Source organism: Pan troglodytes, chromosome 1 (genome assembly GCF_028858775.2).
Source record: "Pan troglodytes isolate AG18354 chromosome 1, NHGRI_mPanTro3-v2.0_pri, whole genome shotgun sequence".
NCBI lineage: Eukaryota > Metazoa > Chordata > Mammalia > Primates > Hominidae > Pan > Pan troglodytes.
The window spans coordinates 44,856,253-44,877,931 of NC_072398.2; the positions used below are offsets into that span (position 1 = coordinate 44,856,253).

Below are 21,679 nucleotides of genomic sequence, written 5' to 3' on the forward strand. Positions count from 1 at the left end.
TCCCATTCTTTTCTAATCAATGCCCTCACTTTAACAGTAGACACCTGGCAAGGCTGTGCATGCATTTTTCATTGCAGGTCAGCCATTCACATGATAAGAGCTTGTGTCTGTTTTTACACAATTTCAGCTCTTTCTCTACAGGAGATAAGACTCTAACTCAGGACAGTCTTAGCATACTTGAGGCTCAGTATCTGCTTCTGAAGCTGGGAGATAGAATCCCTGAGTTCATCATTTTCTTTCATCACTGTCTACTGAACTTAGGAGCAACCAACCAGCTTCATTATGTTCCTTGGTTCTCCACATATGGTCAAAGGTATTATGTAGTCACTAAACTCCTTGCCTCTCAATGAACCGTGAATCAAGAGTGTCAAATGCATTTATTTTGCATAACTCTCTAAACAGTTCATGCCAAGGACTATCAGTGTTCTCCATACTATTAGAAGTAGAGTCCTTAGCATTTTTGGGTCTAATCATATTAAGCAGCCAACTCCAGAAACCCCAAAACCAATGAAAGAACTCCATCCTTAATACCAAAATCTGTATTAGTTAGGGTTCATCCTTAATACCAAAATCTGTATTAGTTAGGATTCTCTAGAGGGACAGAACTAATAGCAGATATATATCTGCTATTAGATATATATATGTATATATATATATATATATATATACACACAGGGGAGTTTATTAAGTATTAACTTACATGATCCCAAGGTCCCACAATAGGCTGCCTGCAAGCTGAGGAGCAAGGAGAGCCAGTCCAAGTCCCAAAACTGAAGAACCTCAGTTCGATGTTCGAGGGCAGGAAGCATCCAGCACAGGAGAAAGATGTAGGCTGGGAGGCTAGGCCAGTCTCTCCTTTTCACATTTTTCTGCCTGCTTTATATTCACTGGCAGCTGATTAGATTGTGCCCACCAGATTAAGGGTGGATCTGCCTTCCCCATTCCACTGACTGAAATGCTAATCTGTTTTGGCAACACCTTCACAGACACACCCAGGATCAATACTTTGTATCCTTCAATCCAGTCAAATTGATGCTCAGTATTAACCATCACATATGCATAAAAAATATAAAAGAATATTTTACAAAATTATCATAATGTGCGTTGATGAAATACAAAGCAGGGAAAGCAGCAAAAGTCAGTGTTCAGAATCAAATGTGCTGATCCAAGGCAGTGTGAATTTCCTAGGGCTGCCAGGAGTTAACAAATTACCACAAACCAGGAGGCTTAAAACAATAGAAACTTATTCTGTCACAGTTGTGGAGGCTAGAAGTCCAAAATCAAGGTGCCAGCAGGGTTGGTTCCTTTGGAGACACTGAGACACAATCTGTTTCATGCCTTTCTCCTGGCTTATGGTGGTTCCTGGTAACTCTTGGCATTCCTTGGGTTGTAGATGCATCAACCAAATCTCTGCCTCCATCTTCACATCACCTCATTTTCTGTGTGTCTTCTTTCCTGCCCCATGTAAGGATACCCATCATTTAATTTAGGGCCCATCCTCATCCAGGATTATCTCATCTTGAGATTCTTAATTACATCTGCAGAGACCTATTTCCAGATAAGTTTGCAGTCACAGGTATTGGGGGCTAGGACTTGGACACCTCTTTTTGGGGGTACTATTCAACAACTTCAGTCCACCCTGTGATACCCAAATTTCATGCCCATTTCACTTGCAAAATACATTCACCTAACACCAACATTCCCAAAAGTCTCAGCCCATGACTGTATCCTAAGTCTAAAATGTCACTGAAATATCATCAGCTCAAAAGTCCCAAATCTCATCATCTAAATCGTCTCCATCTGGTATGCATGAAACTCTAGGTATGATCCATTTTGGGGCAAAATATCTCCATTTTTAAACTAGAAAACAAATTAATTGGCCAGGTGCAGTGGTTCACGCCTGTAGTCCCAGCACTTTGGGAGGTCAAAGCAGGAGGATCACTTGAGCCCAGGAATTTGAGACCAGTCTGGACAACATAGTGAGACCCTGCCTCTACAAAAAAATTAAAAATTAGCCAGATGGGCTGGGTGCGGTGGCTCATGCCTGTAATCCTAACACTTTGGGAGGCCGAGGCTGGTGGATCATGGTGAAACCATGTCTCTACAAAAAGCACAAAAGTTAGCTGGGCATGGTGGCACATCCCTGTAATCTTAGCTACTCAGGAGACTGAGGCAGGAGAACCACTTGAACCTGGGAGGCAGAGGTGGCAGTCAGCTGAGATCACACCCCTGCGTTCCAGCCTGGGTGACAGAGTGAGACTCCATCTCAAAAAAAAAAAAAAATTAGCCAGGTGTGGTGGTGCATATCTATATCCTAGCCTCCTCCAGGAGGCTTAGGCTGGAAGATTGTCTGAGCCCTGGAGGTGGAGGCTGCAGTGAACTGTGGTCATGCCACTGCACTTTAGCCTGGACAACAGAGCTAGACCAAAAAAAAAAAAAAGAAAAAGAAAAAAAAAAGAAAGAAAGAATAAATTAATCTGCTTTCAAAATACAATGGTGGAGGACAAGCATAAGTAAGTCACTCCTGGCCAGGGGTGGTGGCTTACACCTATAATCCCAGCACTTTGGGAGGCTGAGGCAGGAGGACCATTTGAGCCCAGAAGTTTGAGACCAGTGTGGGCAACATAGTGAGACCCTATCTCTATTTAAAAAATAAATTTAAAAAAATAAAAATTTTAAAAAGTAAGTCATTCCTGTCCCAACAAGGAGAAATTGGAAGGAACAAAGGGGTCACCATTCCAAGCAAGCTTGAAATCCAGCAGGGAAAATTCCATTAGGTTTCAAGGCCTGAGAATAAGCCTCTGTGGCTCACTCCCCTGCCCTCTGGGTCCACAGAGACTCCATCAGCCCCTGCCTCTAGGCCTGCCTCTTTGGACCCTGCCTCTGCATCCATGGCTTTGCTCTGAGTCATTCTTGCTTTTCCTTGAAGGTTAGCATGTGTTTGTAGTTAAGTAGCTCTATTAGCCTATTTCCTGCCTGTAGAATCCCAGAGGTCCCATAGTTATTTTCATTTTCCATTTCATCTTATCTGTACAAGCTAGCAGTGTTTCTGTATGTATAACAGTCTCAAAAACTTTGTAGACCCCCTTTGTATTTCAAGGGTATCCATTCTAGATAACTCCATCTCTATTTCTGGCTTCTTCTGGGATGGTCGATTGGGTTCATGAGACATACCTAATTTCTTTAGCAAAATGTTGTCCGGTTACATCCTTGACCCTCTCTCTAGGGCACACTTTTCCTACAATGAGTTTCTTAACTTAAGCATCCTTTGTAAACTAGGTAGGCTGAGAACCTCCCAAATAAAAAAGTGCTGGTTTCTCTTGGCTTAACGGTTCTTTTCTCAATTTATCTTCTCTATCATTTTCCTGTAAGTACAAAGAGAAACCAGGCCACACCTTCAACACTTTGCTTGGAAATCTCCTCAGCTAAATATCTAAGTTCATCACAGCCTTCAAGTTCTGTTTCCACTCAACAGTAGAAAACAATATATCCACACTTCTGCCACTTGATAATAAAGATGGCCTTTCTTCCCTTTCTAATAACACGTTTCTCATTTCCTTCTGAGACCTTACCAGAAGCATCTTTAACATTCATATTTCTACCAGCATTCCATTCATGATATATATACAATGGGCCCTCCATATCTCCGGGTTCCACATCCATGGATTCAGCCACCACAGATCACAAATATTCAGGGGAAAAATACTAAAAAACAAAACAACAGTAAAAATAAAATAATAAAAAGCAATACAGGCCAGGCGTGGTGGCTCACACCTATAATCCCAGCACTTTGGGACAAGAGGATTACTGGAAGCTAAGAGTTCAAAAACAGCTTGAGCAACAAAGCAAGACCTCATCTCTACAAATAATAATAATTAAAAAATTTGCCAGGTGCAGTGGCATGTGTCTGTAGTCCCAGCTACTTGGAAGGCTGATGCAGGAAGATTGCTTGAACCTAGGAGTTCAAGGCTGTGGTGAGCTATGATTGCACCACTGCACTCCAGCTGGAGTGACAGAGCAAGACCCCATCTCAGAAAAAAAAAGAATAAAGAAAAAAGAAAAAAACCCCAACAATACAGGATAACAACTGTTTACATAGCATTTACATTGTATTAGGTATTATAAGTAATCTAAAGGTGATTTAAAGTATGCTGGAGGATACATGTAGGTAATATGCACATCTTTGCCATTTTATAGCAGGGATTTGAGCATTCATGAATTTTGGTATCCATCAGGATCCTAGGACCAGTCCCCTGGGATACCGAGGCATAACTGTATTCTCTAGGGCAATAGAAGCTTTCTTTTCTATGCTGTTCACTTCCTCTGAGCCCTCATCAGATCATCTTTAAAGTTCATATTTCTGCCAGTCATCTCTTCAAGGAAATCTACTAGGCTTTCTCTATTACACACCTTGAAATTTTCCCAACCTCTACCCGTTAGCCAATTACAAAGTCTCTACCACATTTTTAGGTATGTGTTATAGCAGCACCCCCTTCCCAGTACCAAAATCTGTGTTAGTTTCCTAGGACTGCTGTGACAAATCACCACACACAGGGTGGCTTAAAACAGTAGAAGTGTATGCTCTTATGGATGTGGAGGCCACAAGTCTAAAATCCAGGTGGTGGCAGGGTTGGCTCCTTCTGGAGGTCCTGAGGGAGAATCTGTTCTAGGTTTCTCTCCTAACTGCTGGTTATTGCTGGCAATCCTTGGCATTCCTTTCTGAGTAAATGAACCACTCCGATCTCTGCCTCCCTCTTCATGTCACCTCTACTCTGTATGTCATCTTCTTTTCTGTCTCTTATGAGGACACACCATTGGATTTAGGGCCCACTCTAATTCAGGGTGATCTCATATTTCTAAATAAGATTACACTCTCAGATACCTGGGGTTGGGACTTGGACATATCTTTTGGGGACCACTCTTCAGTCCACTATAGGCAGACTTCCTGTAGAAGGTAAATGTTAAGGGTTCAGGGTGGAAAAGCTGGGTGGGGGATAAGGCACTTGTCAGAGCCCTGTTTTCCCATGGCAGCAGGAACGCCCCAAGAGTGCTGTGTTTCCTGGCGAGGGGAAGGTCAAGATGAGCGTGGAGGAGCAGATTGACCGAATGCGGCGGCACCAGAGTGGCTCCATGAAGGAGAAGCGGAGGAGCCTGCAGCTCCCGGCCAGCCCGGCCCCCGACCCCAGTCCCCGGCCAGCCTACAAAGTGGTAATGCCTTCCCAGCTACCCACAGGCGTGAGCCTGGCATCTGCCAACACTGCCCACTCCCAGGGCATGGCCAGCTTGGGCCTGGGGGGTTTGAGAGGAAGGAGAGGGGAAAGAACCCAAGCTGGGCACCTGGGAGAGCTGGAGAGTCCTCTCCCCCACCGGCAGAAGAGTCCTTCAAGTGTTGACTTTTTCTTGTTTAAAGAAAATAACTCACAAAAAGGAATGCCTTAATTATGTTTGTTGAAATGAATTATACAAAATTCACTTAATAGAGAATAGTACAGAATTCACCACACAGAAATAGCTGTCACTTACACCCATTTCTGGAGCATCTCCTCTGTGCCTAGCACTGGGCTGGCTGCGATGAAGATAATCATAATAGCTCACCATTGCATGGCACAGTATAATCCACAAATCCCTTTCATGTTATTTCATTTAATCCTTTTAACAACATTGGGTTAGGAATTATTATCCCTATTTTGCAGATGGGGAAATAAAGTCAAGAGAAATTAAAGGATTCCTGGGCTACACAGCTATTAAGTACAGAGCTGGATGTAGCCCAAGACATCACTTAAATTTTCTTTCCATTAAATTTTAGAACTATGGAAAAATTATGACTCATAAGTCCTGTGCTCAACAGCTTACATTCTAGTTGATGGATTAGAACTTCTATAATATGAAATCACTGGAAGTTAGCCGGGTGTGGTTGGCTCCTCATGCATGTAATCCCAGCACTTTGGGAGGCCAAGGTGGGAAGATTGTTTGAGACCAGGAGTCTGAGACCAGCCTGACAACAAAGCAAGACCCTATCTCTATAAAAACATATTTAACAAGTAGCTGGGCATGGTGGATGCACCTATAGTCCCAGCTACTTGGGAGGAGGCTGGGATGGGAGGACTCGAGGCCAGGAGTTGGAGACTGCAGTGAGCTATGATTCTGTGACTGTACTCCAGCTAGAGTGACAGCAAGACCCTGTTTCTTAAAAAATAAAAAGAAGAAATCAATACAAGTCACACTAATTCAGCTGCCCAAAATATGTAGCACAGAATGTGAATACAGGGTAGAGCAGGATGGGGAACAGCAAGAACTGACAAGAGATGATGAGATGTTGCCCCTGGGGCCTAGCAGGTGGGCAGGCTTTGGGCCAGCAGAAAGGAAGGAAGATAGTTCTGCAGTGGGGTGTGGTGGGAGCAGTGGGGTGGCAGCTAGATCAGGTGAGCTGGGAAGGGAAAGCGAGGACAGGGCATAGCTAGAGCTGCCTGGAGGCATGGGTAGCCATGGTGCAATCACGATGCTGCTGTCCCCTAGGTGCGCCGCCACCGCAGCATCCACGAGGTAGACATCTCCAACCTGGAGGCAGCCCTGCGGGCAGAGGAGCCTGGCGGGCATGCCTACGAGACACCCCGGGAGGAAATTGCCCGGCTTCGCAAAATGGAGCTAGAGCCCCAGCATTATGACGTGGACATCAATAAGGAGGTGAGTGGAGCCAGGAAGGGCTGTAGTGGGAGACTCTGGGAAGGGACAGAGGTGGTGACCCCAGCCCCTCCATAGCTCTCCACTCCAGACAAAGTCCTCATCCCTGAACGGTACATTGACCTGGAGCCTGACACTCCCCTGAGCCCTGAGGAGTTGAAGGAGAAGCAGAAGAAGGTGGAGAGGATCAAGACACTCATTGCCAAATCCAGGTAACCAGCCTGGGTGAGCCTCTACTTCCTCTGCTCACCCTGGCACCTAGGACACCTGGGCCACTAGAAGTCGTTGGGGGCACAGAGCCTCCCCAGGGGAGAGCACATCGAGGTGGTGACTCCAGGCAGCAGACAGGGCCCAGCTACCGGCAGAGGCAAGGATGCTGCTGTCAGGTGCTACTAAGACCTGCCAGGCTCGTGCACACCACACCATCGAGACAAAACTGAAGGCTCGCCCTCTGGTGACTTCCTTTCCCCTTCAAGGCTGCCCTAAATGCTCACTTGAACCTTTTAATTCATTTGAGAACATTGAGGGTAGGGGTCCCAACCTGTGTTTTGCCAGGGTCCCACTCACTCCTAGGGACAGCCTTGCTGGGAACCAGAGACTGCACATTCACGGGGCCCTGGCCCTCCCTGCCAACCTCAGTCCGCAGGCCCCCTCAAGCCACTTGGACCATCCTGTCCCTCCCTCCATTTCTGTGTGTCTGTGCCTCTTCAGTATGCAGAACGTGGTGCCCATCGGCGAGGGGGACTCTGTGGACGTGCCCCAGGACTCAGAGAGCCAGCTGCAGGAGCAGGAGAAGCGGATTGAAATCTCCTGCGCCCTGGCGACCGAGGCCTCCCGCAGGGGCCGCATGCTGTCTGGTGAGAGGGGCTGGGCCTCGCTCCACCCTGCCAGGGAAACCAGCTGACCAGGTTTAAGGGAGGAAGCGCGGCACTGCTACAAGGGGGGCAGTAGCAAAGAGATACAAGGCTGAGGAGATGCTCCTCGAGGTTGAGACGAGCATCTGTTGAGCACCAGGTACTGTGCTAGGCTCAGGGAGGTGCAAAGGGGCCAGAGTTGCTGCATCCAGGAGCTCAGAGCCGGGATGATCCTTACAGCCACCTTAGGGAGTAATGGCCAGAGGCCATGCAGAGCATGGGGAGCCATTCTGCTTGGGCAGGTCAGGGAAAGGCACAGAGAAAAGATGACAGCTGAGTTTGACTGAGAAAGATAAAAATATTTCTCAGTTGCAGGGAGAGGGCCAGGTATTCCAGAGTATCCTTTCATTTCCTGCTTTTGCTGCATGCAAATAGGAAGAAGCCAAGAAAAGATAGTGAGGGCAACCAAAGAGTTGAGAGTGATGCAATTACCACCTTGGCTACTGATCCAACTCACTTTTCTGCTAAGAAAAGATAACTATGAGGAACTGACTTCACGCTGATACAAAGGCTACCAGGTCCTGACTAGATGCTGATAGGGTTGAGATCAACAGGGTCAGCTTCTACTCAGCCTGAGATATCATCCCAGAATAGATGAAAATGTAGTTGAGCTTTTAAGAATGAAAGAGATTCTGTATGAATGGGAGGGTTAAAGGGAGAGGAGAGACAGTGGGTAAATCAAGGAGCCTGGGAGACTGTTCCCTTCATCAAGATAAAGGTGCTTAGGATAGAGAGGTAGAGTGAGAGTAAGAGCTTTGAAGGCCACAGTTAAGAGGAATGACTCAGAAGGGGGAGCCATGGTTGGAGATGACACTGGCAGAGAAGCGAGAGCAGGTGTGCAGGCCACCATTCCAGTAGCCCAGGCAAGAACCAGGCCATGAGCAGGTTAGAACCGTGGCTCAGAACATCGTGGAAGGGATGGCGTTTCATGTTGGTGATTGAGGAGGTTCAAATTCTGGTGCTCTGAGGCTCCATGTCCTCATCTGTGAAATTCAAATCAAAATTCCTGCCTCCAGTGCTGGTGGTATGAGGATTGGAAACAATGTGTGCCAAACACCTAGCACAGTGCCTGGCATTCAGTAAGTGCTCAATACATGCTCGCATGCCGTAGTAGTGGTGACAGTAGCAGTAGCACTGTGTTGCTGGTAGTAGTCGTTGAAATAGCAATAGATGAAGTAGAAATAGAAACCATTTGTCGTTTTGCTAATTATTTTAAATATGGATATTTTCAGAAACCAGATTTTAGCTACAGAAAAGAGGATTTAAGTAAGCCTTAATGAAGAACCTTCTGCCAGTTAGGGTGTAATGGACTTTAGAATGGGTGTCCAGGGAGAGCCTTGGAGGTATTTCAGGGAGAAGCTGTCTTTAGGCTGGAGTTGAGGGGAAGAGAAGGGATAGCTTCAGAGAGCCCCATCCTGCAGCCAAAAGGCAGCAAAACCAGTTTGGCCACAAGGAAGCAGGCCTCTGTTGAACCTCCCTACAGTTTAGCTGCAAAATGAACTTGAACCTTCCAAAGATCAGATTCCACATGCTCTGGGCAAAAGGCAACTTCCTGTTTCAAGGGGTTAGAGAGACAAGGCTGGTTTAAAAACCTTGCTCAGCCCCAGCCCCAGCCCCTGGCGCTCTCTACTATAGTTCCTCAGCCAAAGGTCCCATGAAAACAAAACCCACCCGGCCTATCCGATTTCCGTCTTGATACACATGGGCTTACATGTCAGGGTCTGTGTGGTGAAACCAAACGGTCACCTTGCTTTTGCCAAAACCCCAACTATTTAAAAAATGGCTGTGGCAGGGCCAGACCTCAGACTCAGCCCACTGTTCCCACCGCCCCTGGCCTGTGGCCCAGCTCCCCAGAGCTACAGCTCTGCCAGGCACAGCAAGGCTGGTCCTGGGCATGCACTGTGCGGGCACAGGTTCACACCCAGGATACTGTGTGTGTGGCAGTGCTGGGCACAGGTCACGAGCACAGCGTGCAGCGGGTGCAGCGAGTAGAGTTCAGTGCCCACGTGTAGTGTGTGGCATGGACAGAGTAATCAGTGAGGAATGCCGTTATGCTTACAAATCCACCCGGTGCGTGCAGACTCAGGTATGTAATATGTGGAAGTCGTGGCATTTTTTGAGTTCGTACATGTGGCACGAATGTCTTGTGCAGTGTCTGGATCTGGTCATGTTTGTAGATACATGCATTTATTTGTGTGTATTCAAGTATGCAGTCTGAGAGTGGAGGAAAGGTTTGAGTACAAATGTAGGAATGTGTATTATGTCTGTGTAAAATGTCTAAGGATGTTGTGTGGAGACCTGTTATTTATGAATCCAGGTTGTATATGGTAAGGTGTTGGAGCATAAATGTACATGTATGTGAGTGTACAATACATTGGTGGAGGTGGTGTTTATGAATGCATGTATTTATGTGTGATTGGCTTTTCCACAGTATGGGAAATGATAAAGCATATTTGTGTATATGTTGTGTACAGTGTATATATTGCAATACTGTGAACTTCTGTCTGTGTGCACAGGCTGGGAGAAAGTACAGTGTCATGAATGTGAGTATGTGTGACTGATCATTTCTGCACGCATGTGGTACTTGTGATTGTACACATTATAATATCACATCTGTATGATTCACATCTGCAGCATATGCAAATCTTAACTATTTTGATGGATATATTTCTAATATATATTTAGTATTTTTCTGCCTTCTTAACAAAGTTCTGTTTACATATGACCTCTTCTTGCTCATGTATTATCATTATAAATATCTTTATTTTGCCGATCTCTGTTAAAGGAATGCCCTTAGGGCCACAATGGACATAGATCTGTTTGTAGCTATGCTAAATGTTCCCAAACTGTCACTCTTTTAAAGCTGTTATGTCTGCTTTTTACAAAATATTTTTTCTCCTCAGTCGTGCTTTCTTACAGATGTCAGTGGGCCTCCCAATTCCTCTGTCTCTTTGAATTTTCCTGTTTCTAATCTCCCCTGGGCTAGAAACCCAGCGAGTCAACACCTTTTAGAATTGCGTATAAATAAGAGTAACTGGACTCCAGGGGGTCCATATGAGTAAATTCTGAGAGCCTCGCTGCATGGCCTGTGGGCTGTAACCTCTATGTTGGCTTGCTGGAGATATCTTTTGCTTCGTTTTTGGTTTCTTGGCTGTTTTAGAAGTTGAGACTGCTAGATGACTAAGCGTTGGGTCAGTGATGTGGCTATGCACACGAATGTGTGTTTGAAAGTGTTTGTGAGTGTATTTGCACATGAAGTTACAAGTGTTGGGTCATGTGGAAGGGCACAGGCTTGGAAGTACACAAATACGCTTATGCGAGCTGTGTGCGATGAGTGTAATGATATGGACTTGCCAGATCCCATGCACAAACTTTGTATTGTGTATAGGCAGAAAACTTCACATCCATGCGAGAACTACATGTGTTCTATGCACATGTAGGTGTATTAGATATGTAATGACAGTAGCCACCTTGGCTCTTTCTCTTGCACAGACGGCAGGGAAGGTGATGAAGTCCAGGGTAGGGTGGGGGACGAGGGACTGGGAAGTTCAATTTTGGGTCCCCTCTCTCGGTGGAAATGCAGTGTGGCACTGGCTGAGGTCTGGTTCGTTTCTGAGCCTGAGTGAGGATGTTGTCTCTGCCATCCTCCTGCCTCGCGGCTACAGTGACGATGCATAAGGGTCTGGAGACTGCATAGAGCTTGTCCCCAGTAGTAAGTCTCCCCTTCTCATTGTCCTTCCACTTTGCTATTCTTAACATGGAATAATAATGATAATAGAGTAAAATCTCATTAATTCAAACATCATTTCAGGCTTGTCTCGATTTGCTCAGGGGTGGACCGAAGTTTGCCTTTACTGGACTGATGAAAAGGGGGTCTCAAGTGTTAGCAGGGAACTTGTTTCCGAGCCCTTGACTGTGCCAAGTTGACAGAACTCGCTTTAAGTTGATCAGAAATCTCTGTTTTTATGGCATTGATTAACATGGTGGTCACTTCACTTCTGTTCATTAAATGGGGCCAGATGGTTTGGATTAGTGTGATTTTACTGCACTATTAATCATTATCATTAGTGACACTGCCGTATATAAAGTACCACTCCCTGGTTCTGTCTGCACAGTAGTGGAGAGGTGTGTGAATCTCCCCATTGTGTGGATGGGAGGGGAGCCCTTTGCCCAGAGAGGGCCTGGCCTTACCCACAGTCACACTGGTTCTCAGCAGAGCCTAGATTCGGCCAGGTCTCCTCTGGGGCCTCACACTCTCCTCCACGATGCCCTGGGAATGAGGACAGCTTGGCCTAGCTTGAGCAAGCTCCAAGCTCAGTGCTCTCTCTTCGCTTGCCTCCCTGCCTCACTCCCTGCCTGGGGAGGGCCTCGCTTGCTCTGGGTGCCCACCCTCCTCCCCCACCCACCCCCATTCACCTCCCTGTTCATTTCTGTTTCCAGTGCAATGTGCCACCCCAAGCCCTCCCACCTCCCCTGCTTCCCCGGCTCCTCCAGCAAACCCCCTGTCGTCTGAATCCCCACGGGGCGCCGACAGCAGCTATACCATGCGGGTCTGAGCTCTGACGTAAGCACTTTTCTACTGTATTTCATCCACCTCGGGAGTGGGGCCCCTTCCTTCACCCCCATTGAGCCATCTATGCCCTCTCATTTTGGTATTGCTTCTCCCCTACCCCAGTGCCCTGTGCTGCTCCTCCCCACTATCCATCCATTCATCCATCCATCCGTCCATCCAGCTTCCCCACGCAGTGCTGGGCTGGAGCCAGCTGGCAGGGCCGCTTTTTGGATGTTGTGATGCCAATGGCCTTTGCTTCTCCAGAAGCAGGCAGGGAATGGAGCCGAGACCTCACCTGTCTGCGCTCAGGGAAGGCTCTTCCCTGACACCCGACCCCTGTGCCTCCTGTCTGCTGACAAGCTTTCCATCTGTTGAGATACACAGATGCAGAACCTTCAGAAGCTCTCAGAAGCTGTTTCTCCACTCCCAGATCTTACTGTAAATTAAAATAACATTGACAACTACGGCCAAAGGCTGTGAACCCTTCCCTTGCCCCTAGCCCACAGCCGCTCACTCTCAGTCAAGTAGAAAAGAACACTGACTTCCTTTCCTTTGTTCCCCTCTCAGGACTGAGGGACCGGAGTGGGTTTCTGCCGGGTTTTTGCAGGATGAGGCATCTTTTTCCTGGGAAGGTTGGCTGGAGTCCTTGCTCCTCTGTGCAGCACTCTTCTCACTCCATTTCTTTTTTCTCCAGTGCAAGCCCTGGCTGAGGCCAATGCTGTGAAGCTCCACAGAGCCACATTCTGAAGCCGTCCTCTGCCCACCTGAGGTCCTGGCTCCCCACCCTGGCCCCCTGCCCCTGCACTCCCATGGGAATGCCGCAGGGAGCCAGGCTGGGGCCATGGGCTGCTGCCGAGAGGACCGTGGATACCTCAGTGTCCACACACCCACCATGCCTAGCCCTGGAGCCATCACTACTCACACCGTGGTCCTGGGCCAGGGCCTGAGATGACAGTGGGGAGCACCATCCTCATTAATGTCCAAGTCACAGGGAGCCTCAGCCTTGCCCTGGCTGGGGTTGTAGTGACTCCAGTGGAACATTCCCTGATGGGGGACATGCCGTGGTGGAGAACACACCTGTGGCTATCTTATGTGAGGACTAGAGGTGAAGAGGAGATGGACACTGCCTCTGGAGCCAGCCTGACACCAAGGACAGCACTTGTCATCATCCCTATCCTCCTCAGCCCCACCCTGCTGCCTCAGCTGGACCCAGGGCTTTGACACAAACCCAGTGCTTTGCTTATGGGTGCTCGCTGGGGTCCAGTGGAGACTGACCACCCTGCTTGAGCCAAAGACAAGGTGATGAGAGATGGGGAGAGGCCATTGGCTCCCAGAGGGAACAGTGCTGGCTGTGGCTAGAGAACAGCAGGTCTGTGCAGTGTCTGAGGGCAGGTTGGGAAGGGTAGCAGAGAGAGAGAGAGACAGAAAGAGAGAGAGGGAGAGAGAGAGAGAGAGAGATCCTCAGAGTGGAAGGAGGGGGAAGCAGCAGGACACATTGGCAAGTCAAGCAGGAAGGTGGGAGATGGAAAGGGGATATCAGATTGTTTTCCCCCGGTGGAGCCTTAGGTTAGTGCCCAGTGCAGTGCCAGACTGTCTCCTCTGCTCCTCCCACCTCATCCCTAGGAGGACCCACCAGTGGAGCACATGCAGCCTCAGTGGAGATGCTTGGTGTGGGGATCTGGGTGAAGGGGGTTGAGTAGCGACTGCCTGGGAGATGGCTGTTAGTAGGTCTGCGCCTGGTGTCTGCCTCCCCATCCTGGGGTAAGGGGCAGAGAGAAGGACTTGTCTTATGTAGGGTGTGGTCAGCCTTGGGGCCTTACCTACCCAGTTCCATTATATTTCTTGCCCTGTTCCCCCTGGAATGTGCAGTGGGCCAGCTGAGAGTATGCCTTGAGGAGGGGGGATGAGGCCTTAATCTGGGAGGCCTATCCCCCTATCCCAGGCATCCCAGACGAGGACTGGCTGAGGCTAGGCGCTCTCATGATCCACCTGCCCCGGGAGGGCAGTGGGGGAGACAGAGAAAAGCAAACGCATTCCTCCTCAGCTCCACCCACCTGGAGACGAATGTAGCCAGAGAGGAGGAAGGAGGGAAGCTGAAGACACCGTGGCCCCTTGGCCTCTCTGCTAGAGTTGCCACTCAGAGGCTTCAGCCTGACTTCCAGCGGTCCCAAGAACACCTACTAATTCCTCTCCACTCCTTCATGGCTGGGACAGTTACTGGTTCATATGCAAGTAAAGATGACAATTTACTCAACAAATATTTATCGAGCACCTTTTATGTACCAGGCACTGTTCTAGGTGCTTAGGATATTCTCATGTTTCTGAGGGATTACAGCCTGGGAGGATTCCACCGTTCTTCACTTCTAGCAGGTTTTTTAAACGTGACCCTTGGCTGTATTTCCCATCTTCACAGTTCAAGCACCCCAAACCTGCCCTTTGTCCCCTGCAGACTGGCAGGTGGGATTGGCTCCCAGGTCATCTCCTCTCTCTCTCTTTCTCCCAAGCCTTTCTGCCTCCACAGGAAACAGATTTTTCAGGGCCTTCCATGCCTGCCACTTTGTCCGTCTCTTTTTTTTTTTTTTTAAAGTAATATTTTTTAGAAGTACATGTAAAATACCAAGAAATAATGTCTGCGCCTCTGCCACCTCTCTCTCACCTCTTATTTCATAAAGCTGGCTCTTTATGTTGCTTTACATGCCTTAATATATGTTTTATGGAGATTATACATATTATAGATCTATATATGTAATATATTTGTTTGGATGTCTGATCTTTTCCTACAGTTCCTGCCCAGGCCTGTTTTTCTCTCCCTTATTTTCCACATCATTCCTAGCATATCAAGGCCATACCCCTTGCCTTTTTGATCCAAAGAAGGGGAGAGGAAAGACTTATCTTAAGACATCTATTTAATGCTTTTGTTTAAAAAAAGCAAATCTATTTTCAAATTGTGCAATGTCTGAATGGAATTGGCAAATGAGGTGAGGAGATGGGGTAACTGCCTTTAGGTCCCAACCCTGTGCCCTTCCCTCTGCCACAGTGGCTTCCTTCCATCCTATTCCCCAGTCACGAAAGGGCTGGTCCCCAGAGCTCACCCAGAAAGCATCTTGCCGGGGGCAGGGCATTCCCTCGGAAGTCCTGGCCTAAGGATTTTATTACATTGTCTGCTCCTGATGACCTTCTGCGGTTGTCAGGCGTGAATCCTCTGGAAGGAACTGTTTGCAGTTGTATGCACAAAGGAGACCCATGCAGGCATGCACCCCAGATGGGCTGCTAGACTACCCCTCTTCATCAGCCTGCTGGAAAGAGCGGACAGCATAACGGCAGCCTATGCCAAACAGCACTAAGGATGTCAGTCTACGAGACGGTGTGAAGCCCAGAGGAGGCGGCTTGGGATCCTCTGGGCCATCCCTGGCCCTGTAGCACAGACACATACAAGTTCCTTGGGCTTGTCACACTCCTTTTCACTTGATCCCTCTCTGGCCTGGGTCACATTTATGACATCCCCCCTCTGCAACCTTTCTCTCTGGGGGCTGTACCAAAGGCATGGTACCTCAGTCTGGTATCCAGACTGTGAAATCAGCCTCTGGGCCAAGGAGGGTCCTACAGACAAGGTGGCATCTCAACCTCACCCAAGAAACCCCCGGGACTTTACCCCAGCAGGCTGCCACTGGGGCACCGAACTAAGCCAGCTGAGCCTTCCAAACTGCTTAGCCTTTGTCAACCATCAAAGTGGGCAAAGGGTCTCTGGCCTTGCAAGGATTTGGGCAGGATGGAAGTCTTTGTCTAGGTCTGAAATCAAGGGCTTGGGAATCTAGAGCAGAGCTCCTGGCCAGCGTTCAAAGCCTGGCCTCCCACCTGGGGCATTTACTGACACCCTGTCGCCAGCCTAGAACATCCTGCTCTTAATGAACAGGGCCCAGATGGGGGTCCAGAGCTAAGTGACCCACCTGGGGAAGCTCTGATTATTCATCCAGGGCCTTCTCAATGAGCACATTACCTCCATGATCAATAACCAAGAGGCTGCAGTCAAATACTGCTACTGTCACTTTGAAGATTTTCTAAGGGCACAAGTGGCACACTTGCTCTCCGGCCTTTGGGAGAGGCATGTTCTTGGGCAGGGCTGGCTACGGCAAGAGGGAACCAATTCCTTTCCCCTTTAGGCACCCTCTACCTGGCAGCTCTTAAAACTAAGAAAAAATATATACACACACATTATATATATATATATATATATATATACACACACACACACACACACACACACACGTATATCTATTTATGCACATATTGGGGCCAATTTGATTTGCTAGTATTAGACAATAAACTGTACAAGGAAATTTATTATCTCAGTGTCTTTATTTAGTATAAAAGTGGCCTTAGAAGAAGGGTGAAGGTTAGATAGATGGAATCTCTGTCAGGGGACAAACAGCTGTAGCATCCCCTTAGCATCTTTCTAGCCAATGAGCCCCCTCCCCAGGAGGAGGGATGGCCTGACTGAAACAGGTGAGAGTTTGCTTCCCCCTTTCAGCAGCATTCTTTTTAGATTTAGGTACTGAAGAATCCCAGTGAGTTCTGCATTTGTATCTTGCAAGTTTGTATAAACCCAATACAGGAAATAAAATGAATGGTTTGTATATGTGGTGTGTGTCTCCTACTCGGTGTCTGCCCTTGTGGTGCTTGTGGGGTTGTGGGGTTGTGGGGTTGGCAGCTTGTGGGGTTGGCAGGAAAGGGGAATGGGGGCTGGGAGGTAGGCTGGGTGTAAAACATATGCTCCTTCCTCCCCTGTGCCTCAGCCTGCACTTTTTGGCCTCCGCCTGCACTTTTTGGCCTCCACCCCCAGGAGCTGGGGAAGTAAGGGTATGCTGCCAACACCAGCATCATCATTTCAGTTCAGGTGACCCCAGATCAGGGTTTGCCCCAAGGTTCTGTATAATGGCAGTATCAGATGCTTCAGGCCCTGTCACCTTCCCTTGGTTTGACTCATACAAAGGACAGGACAGCAGGAGAAGAGAATGAATTCCCAGCCTTTCTTGATTACTACACAATGCGCTATATTGCTGCTTTACAAGAAGTTGTATAATTTGGTGGGAGGTATGAGACCACCCCAGTTCTCATTCTGCCTCCATCCCTTTGGTTTATTTCTCTTGGCAGGCGTTTTGTGGTTATCAGGTATTGACACTCTGTGTGAAGGGCTTTACCAGTGCTTCTCAATTTGGAATCTTACTGTGGGGAACAAGAGTCAAGAAACCTGGTAAATTTTGTGGGGTGGGTAGTGGAAGAGAAGAGGTGCGCCCGGGAGACTGGCAGGCTCAGCTGGGCTTCTGCATGTTGTCCGAGAGAGGGATGGCTCAAGAAAAAGCGAGAAGGAGAGATGAGAAAGCAAGCTTCCTCTAATTCCTGATCTTGCATCAGCTTGGCTTTCATGGCTGAAGCTGAATTCTGGACACCTATTCCCATTTCTAAGGGCTAGTACGGGGGAGGTCATTTTTAAGATTTGACTCTATTTTGGATTTTGTCTCATCCCCAGGATGATGTCCTTTGTGAACCCGGGAGAGTTGTGACCAGATGTAGGCTCTAGGCTCTGGGGGAGGGCCTGCATCAGAGGCTGGGGTAGGGGGATGCATATTGGAGAACTCGTCACTTTCCGGGGGGCTGAGCCTTTATCTTCAGGCTCCATCTGAGCCAGAGCCAGTGGCAAGGGCTTGGGGAGGAGGTGGAATGTGAGACCACAGAGTGCCACTGGGCATCACTGCATCCACCGACAAGGGCTGCCTCCTCCTCTCAAGAGATGATGCCAGCTGATGCCTGCTCCATCCCCTACCAGATCAAGCCAGGTTGGGATTTGTAAAAAGGGGGTAGTAGCTGAGAAATGTAAATGAAAATGCAATAGCAGAATGTCCTTTAAGGAGCAGAGCTGTGTAACTGCATGATCTCTTATTTATTCTTGAAGACAGGCACGACAGGGTCAGGCAGGCAGCCAAGCCTCAGACCCTGCTGCTGCCAGGGAACTGGGGCCACGCCACGTCCCCCTCCTCATCCCGAGCCTCACCTTGTTACTGAGACTGAGGAGAGAAGGTGGCATGTCATCCTCAACTCCTGCCCCTAGCAACATGCTCCTTGCTAGCTGCATGAAGATTTGGACAAGTCATTAAATTCTTGAGTCTCAGTTCCCTCATCTGGAAAATGGGTATATTAACCACCATCTTATGGAACTTTCAAGAAAGACAAATGAGAAAATGGATGAAAATCACTTTGAAAACTCAAATTCACTTCCAAATGTGAGGAAGTGGAAGTGGTGATGTTGCAAAGGCTCTCTGGCCACCTGCAGGGGCCTGATGTGGGAAGAGGGAGAAGGTTTTCCAGGACCCCTCCTTTACTAGCTCTACCGCCTTTGCTGGAAGACATCACCAGGGCCCGTGCCATCCCTGAGGTGTCCCTCCCCTGCCACTTCTATGCCTCCAGCCCAGGGAGTAACTGCACTACCCCACACCTTTCTCATCATGGCAGGGTCATGAGACTGCCATGGGTCGAGGACTAGCACCAGCCTTCCCGGCATTGTCCCTATGAAGGTCCTTCTCCAGAAGGATGAGTTGTGGACAGCCCCTCTGGGCTTAGCTCCAGTACCCAGAGAATCAGGCCCGGAGGGCCCAGTATCATGAGCGTTTAATTCTCCTGAGCTCACAGGTGGGTTCCATGGCTGGGGGTGGGGGCAGGAAGGGGCATCCCCAGTTGCTATTTTATACACCTGCGGGAGTGGTTTAGCACCACAATTTGAGATGACAGTAGAAGTCTTTCATATAAAGCATATTAACAGTATACTAATAATAACATTAATAACAATAGTAATTATTATAACTATACAGTAACAGGAATAACAGTGGTTCATTAAGTGTTTACTATGTGCCAGGTACCTGGTTCCATGCACTTCACATGCATTTACTCATGAATCCTCATCCTCTATGTCAGTCATAGGTACTATAATTATCCAAGAAGCTGAGGCACAGAAAGGATAAATAAAATGCCCAAGGTTTCACGAAGCCAGGATGAAGCTCTTAACCTACGAGTGATTTCAACAGGGATGATTCTGGCCCCTAGGGGCATTTGGTTGTCTCAATCATAAGAGTGCAAAACTCTTACTGGCATTTCGTGACTGCAATGCACAGGACAGATTTCCAAAACAAAGAATTGTCCCATATCCTGTACTACTTTCGAATGTACAACTGAACTAAACCCACTACCAGTAAAAGTTGGTCATACTTCAATTGACAGTAATACCAAAAGGTTTTGTAAGCTTTTAAAAATAAATTTCATGAACACTCAGAAAGTTAGGAGATGGTTATTATGGAGCAGAAGCTTAAAAGGAATAAAGACATTGTCTTAAAATTATTGAATAATCTACTCCATGCATTGTCTACACAAAGGATTATAAGATTTCAGCTACTATGTATTTGATTGAAAACAGTTCCAATCAGTAGGTGATACTGAATAAGCAAAGAAATTGACTGAAAATATTTAACAGAGGATATGTGAGAGAAGCAAACATGGAATCAGAGACACTTGAGATGCAGAAGATCTCACTGAGTTTCCTTAATAAAAGTTTTTAGGGTTTATTTCATATTATTGCCATCCTTTATATGTTTAGTTTTTTTGGAGCCCAAGGATGCTATGTTGTCATAATTATGTGTGGAAATGTTGTGTCCTGTCTTTACAACACTGTCCCGGGTGTCCACATGCAATTGCTCTAAACCACTTTTATCTTCTTTTCTTTTCCCAATCCATCCTCTATCCCCCATTGCCCATTGGAAATATGTGATCTCTAAGGCCTTTTAAGATCCCAGAGACTGAATTTTACCTCAACGCTGATATGTTTCAAGACAGAGGTTGATGTGTCTGTGGTACTCTATGGCGACCCCATTCCATGGGAGCTATTTTGACAATACACACATACCTAAGACTGAGTTCCTTTGCATGCACATCATACTTCTATATTATCTCCACCTTGTGCTCTCTAATTTGCCTTGCTATGTTATCCCTATTTCAATTAAGATGCTTTCCCTCTCATCATATGCAAGTACGTCTGGTCTGTTATTCCTTATCTAACAGTTTTTATTCTATGTTCACTTCCTGCTACTCTTTCCTTTTCTTGCATGTGTGTGATTTTTGTTTTTGCATAGAATGGCTCATCTTCTATTTCTCTTAAATTCAAACATATATTATGTGTGGGTGCAAGCAATCTGCCTATTTCATTTATGTCTTCTGGTAAGTCTTGCCTGAACATTTATATATTGAAAGACATCATGTTTAATTATAATTTATCTTTTTGTTTCTTTTTAAAAAATTATGTTAGCTTTCCTTGGTTTTGTTGTTGTTGTTTGGTTTGTTTTTTTTGAGACAGGATCTCGCTCTGCTACCCAGGCTGGAGTGCATGGCTTGATCACAGCTCATCGCAGCCTCGACCTTCTGGGCTCAAGCAATCCTCCTACCTTAGCCTCCCCAGTAGCTGGGACTACAGGCAGGTACCACCACATCTGGCTAATTTTTTATTTTTATTATTGTAGAGACAAGGTCTCACTATGTTGCTCAGGCTGGTCTCAAACTCCTGGGCTCAAGCAATCCTCCTGCCTTGGCCTCCCAAAATGCTGGGATTACAGACATAATGCATTTTGTATGCCAGGCCTATTTGCATTTTTAAATGATGTATGTAGATTAGTCATATCATCTTTGAAATTCATTTCTTCATTTCTGGACACAGAAGACATTGCAAAGTGGATGTTGGCTCTCCTGGCGTCAATGCCACGTCAGAACCACTGCTCTGCGATGGGAAAAAAGGATGTTAGGAACTAACTGCCTCTCTTTTTGCAGGCCCAAAGGACGAATCCATGTCTACACAGCTGTTGGGTAGACTAGAACCAGGCCCCCTAAATTGTCCAGTCCTGCCCCAACCCCAAATTCAGGGCTTTGTCTTCCATAGCTCAACATCACAGTCAGTCCAAAGCTTGGACGCCGCTTGGGGAAAGGAGGTCGAAGACCTTCATGTCTAACTTCCCCCATGGCGCTTTTGCCATTGATTTAACCCGATCTGGCTCTGCCATTAGGTCAACAACAGGCTTTGTGCTCAGTCGCTCATCGCCTCCCAGCGCCTAGCATGTGCAATAGCAGAGAGCAAAAAGCTTGACTTTCAAGATGAATTTAGTACATTCCCAAAGGGATGCGCAGATGCCAACTCTTCCCACACTATCAAACCAAGCAAGAAACTTGAGCACCCCCTAGATTCCAATGCTTCCACATACAATCTAAGTTTCGCGGAGCAGACGAGAGCCGCAGAACACCGCGCGGTGCGAGGAAAGGGTCAGGTGGGCGGTGCCTTCCCCGGGCAGGCGCGGCAGGTGGAGGGGCGGGGCATTGCCCTACCGGAAAACGGGAGGAGGGAGCCGGCGAGTAGAAGCACCTGCGTGGTGTGCGGGGGTGGAGCGGGGGCTGGAGGGAGAGTTAATGATTTGCCACAGGCTCATTTCCCAACTTAACCAAGGGT

General features: G+C 47.5%; 1 protein-coding gene across 50 annotated transcripts in view; it reads left to right on the plus strand.

The window, feature by feature from the left end:
• The window catches only part of PLEKHA6 (pleckstrin homology domain containing A6), a 160,499-nt gene extending 143,718 nt beyond the window's left edge, over positions 1–16,781 (plus strand). For 27 of the 50 annotated variants that reach the window (XM_016936693.4, XM_016936717.4, XM_016936708.4 and 24 more), the window contains 6 exons: positions 5,032–5,208; positions 6,517–6,684; positions 6,760–6,893; positions 7,393–7,538; positions 12,036–12,159; positions 12,842–14,896. In XM_016936693.4, coding sequence (XP_016792182.1) covers positions 5,032–5,208; positions 6,517–6,684; positions 6,760–6,893; positions 7,393–7,538; positions 12,036–12,151 — 741 coding nt within the window. In that variant the 3' untranslated portion in view covers positions 12,152–12,159; positions 12,842–14,896. Of the gene's footprint in view, positions 1–5,031; positions 5,209–6,516; positions 6,685–6,759; positions 6,894–7,392; positions 7,539–12,035; positions 12,160–12,841 lie in introns of all 50 variants that reach the window. The other 23 variants (XM_016936699.4, XM_063792930.1, XM_063792937.1 and 20 more) reach the window with 5 other exon arrangements.
• The last annotated feature ends 4,898 nt before the right edge of the window (positions 16,782–21,679 follow it).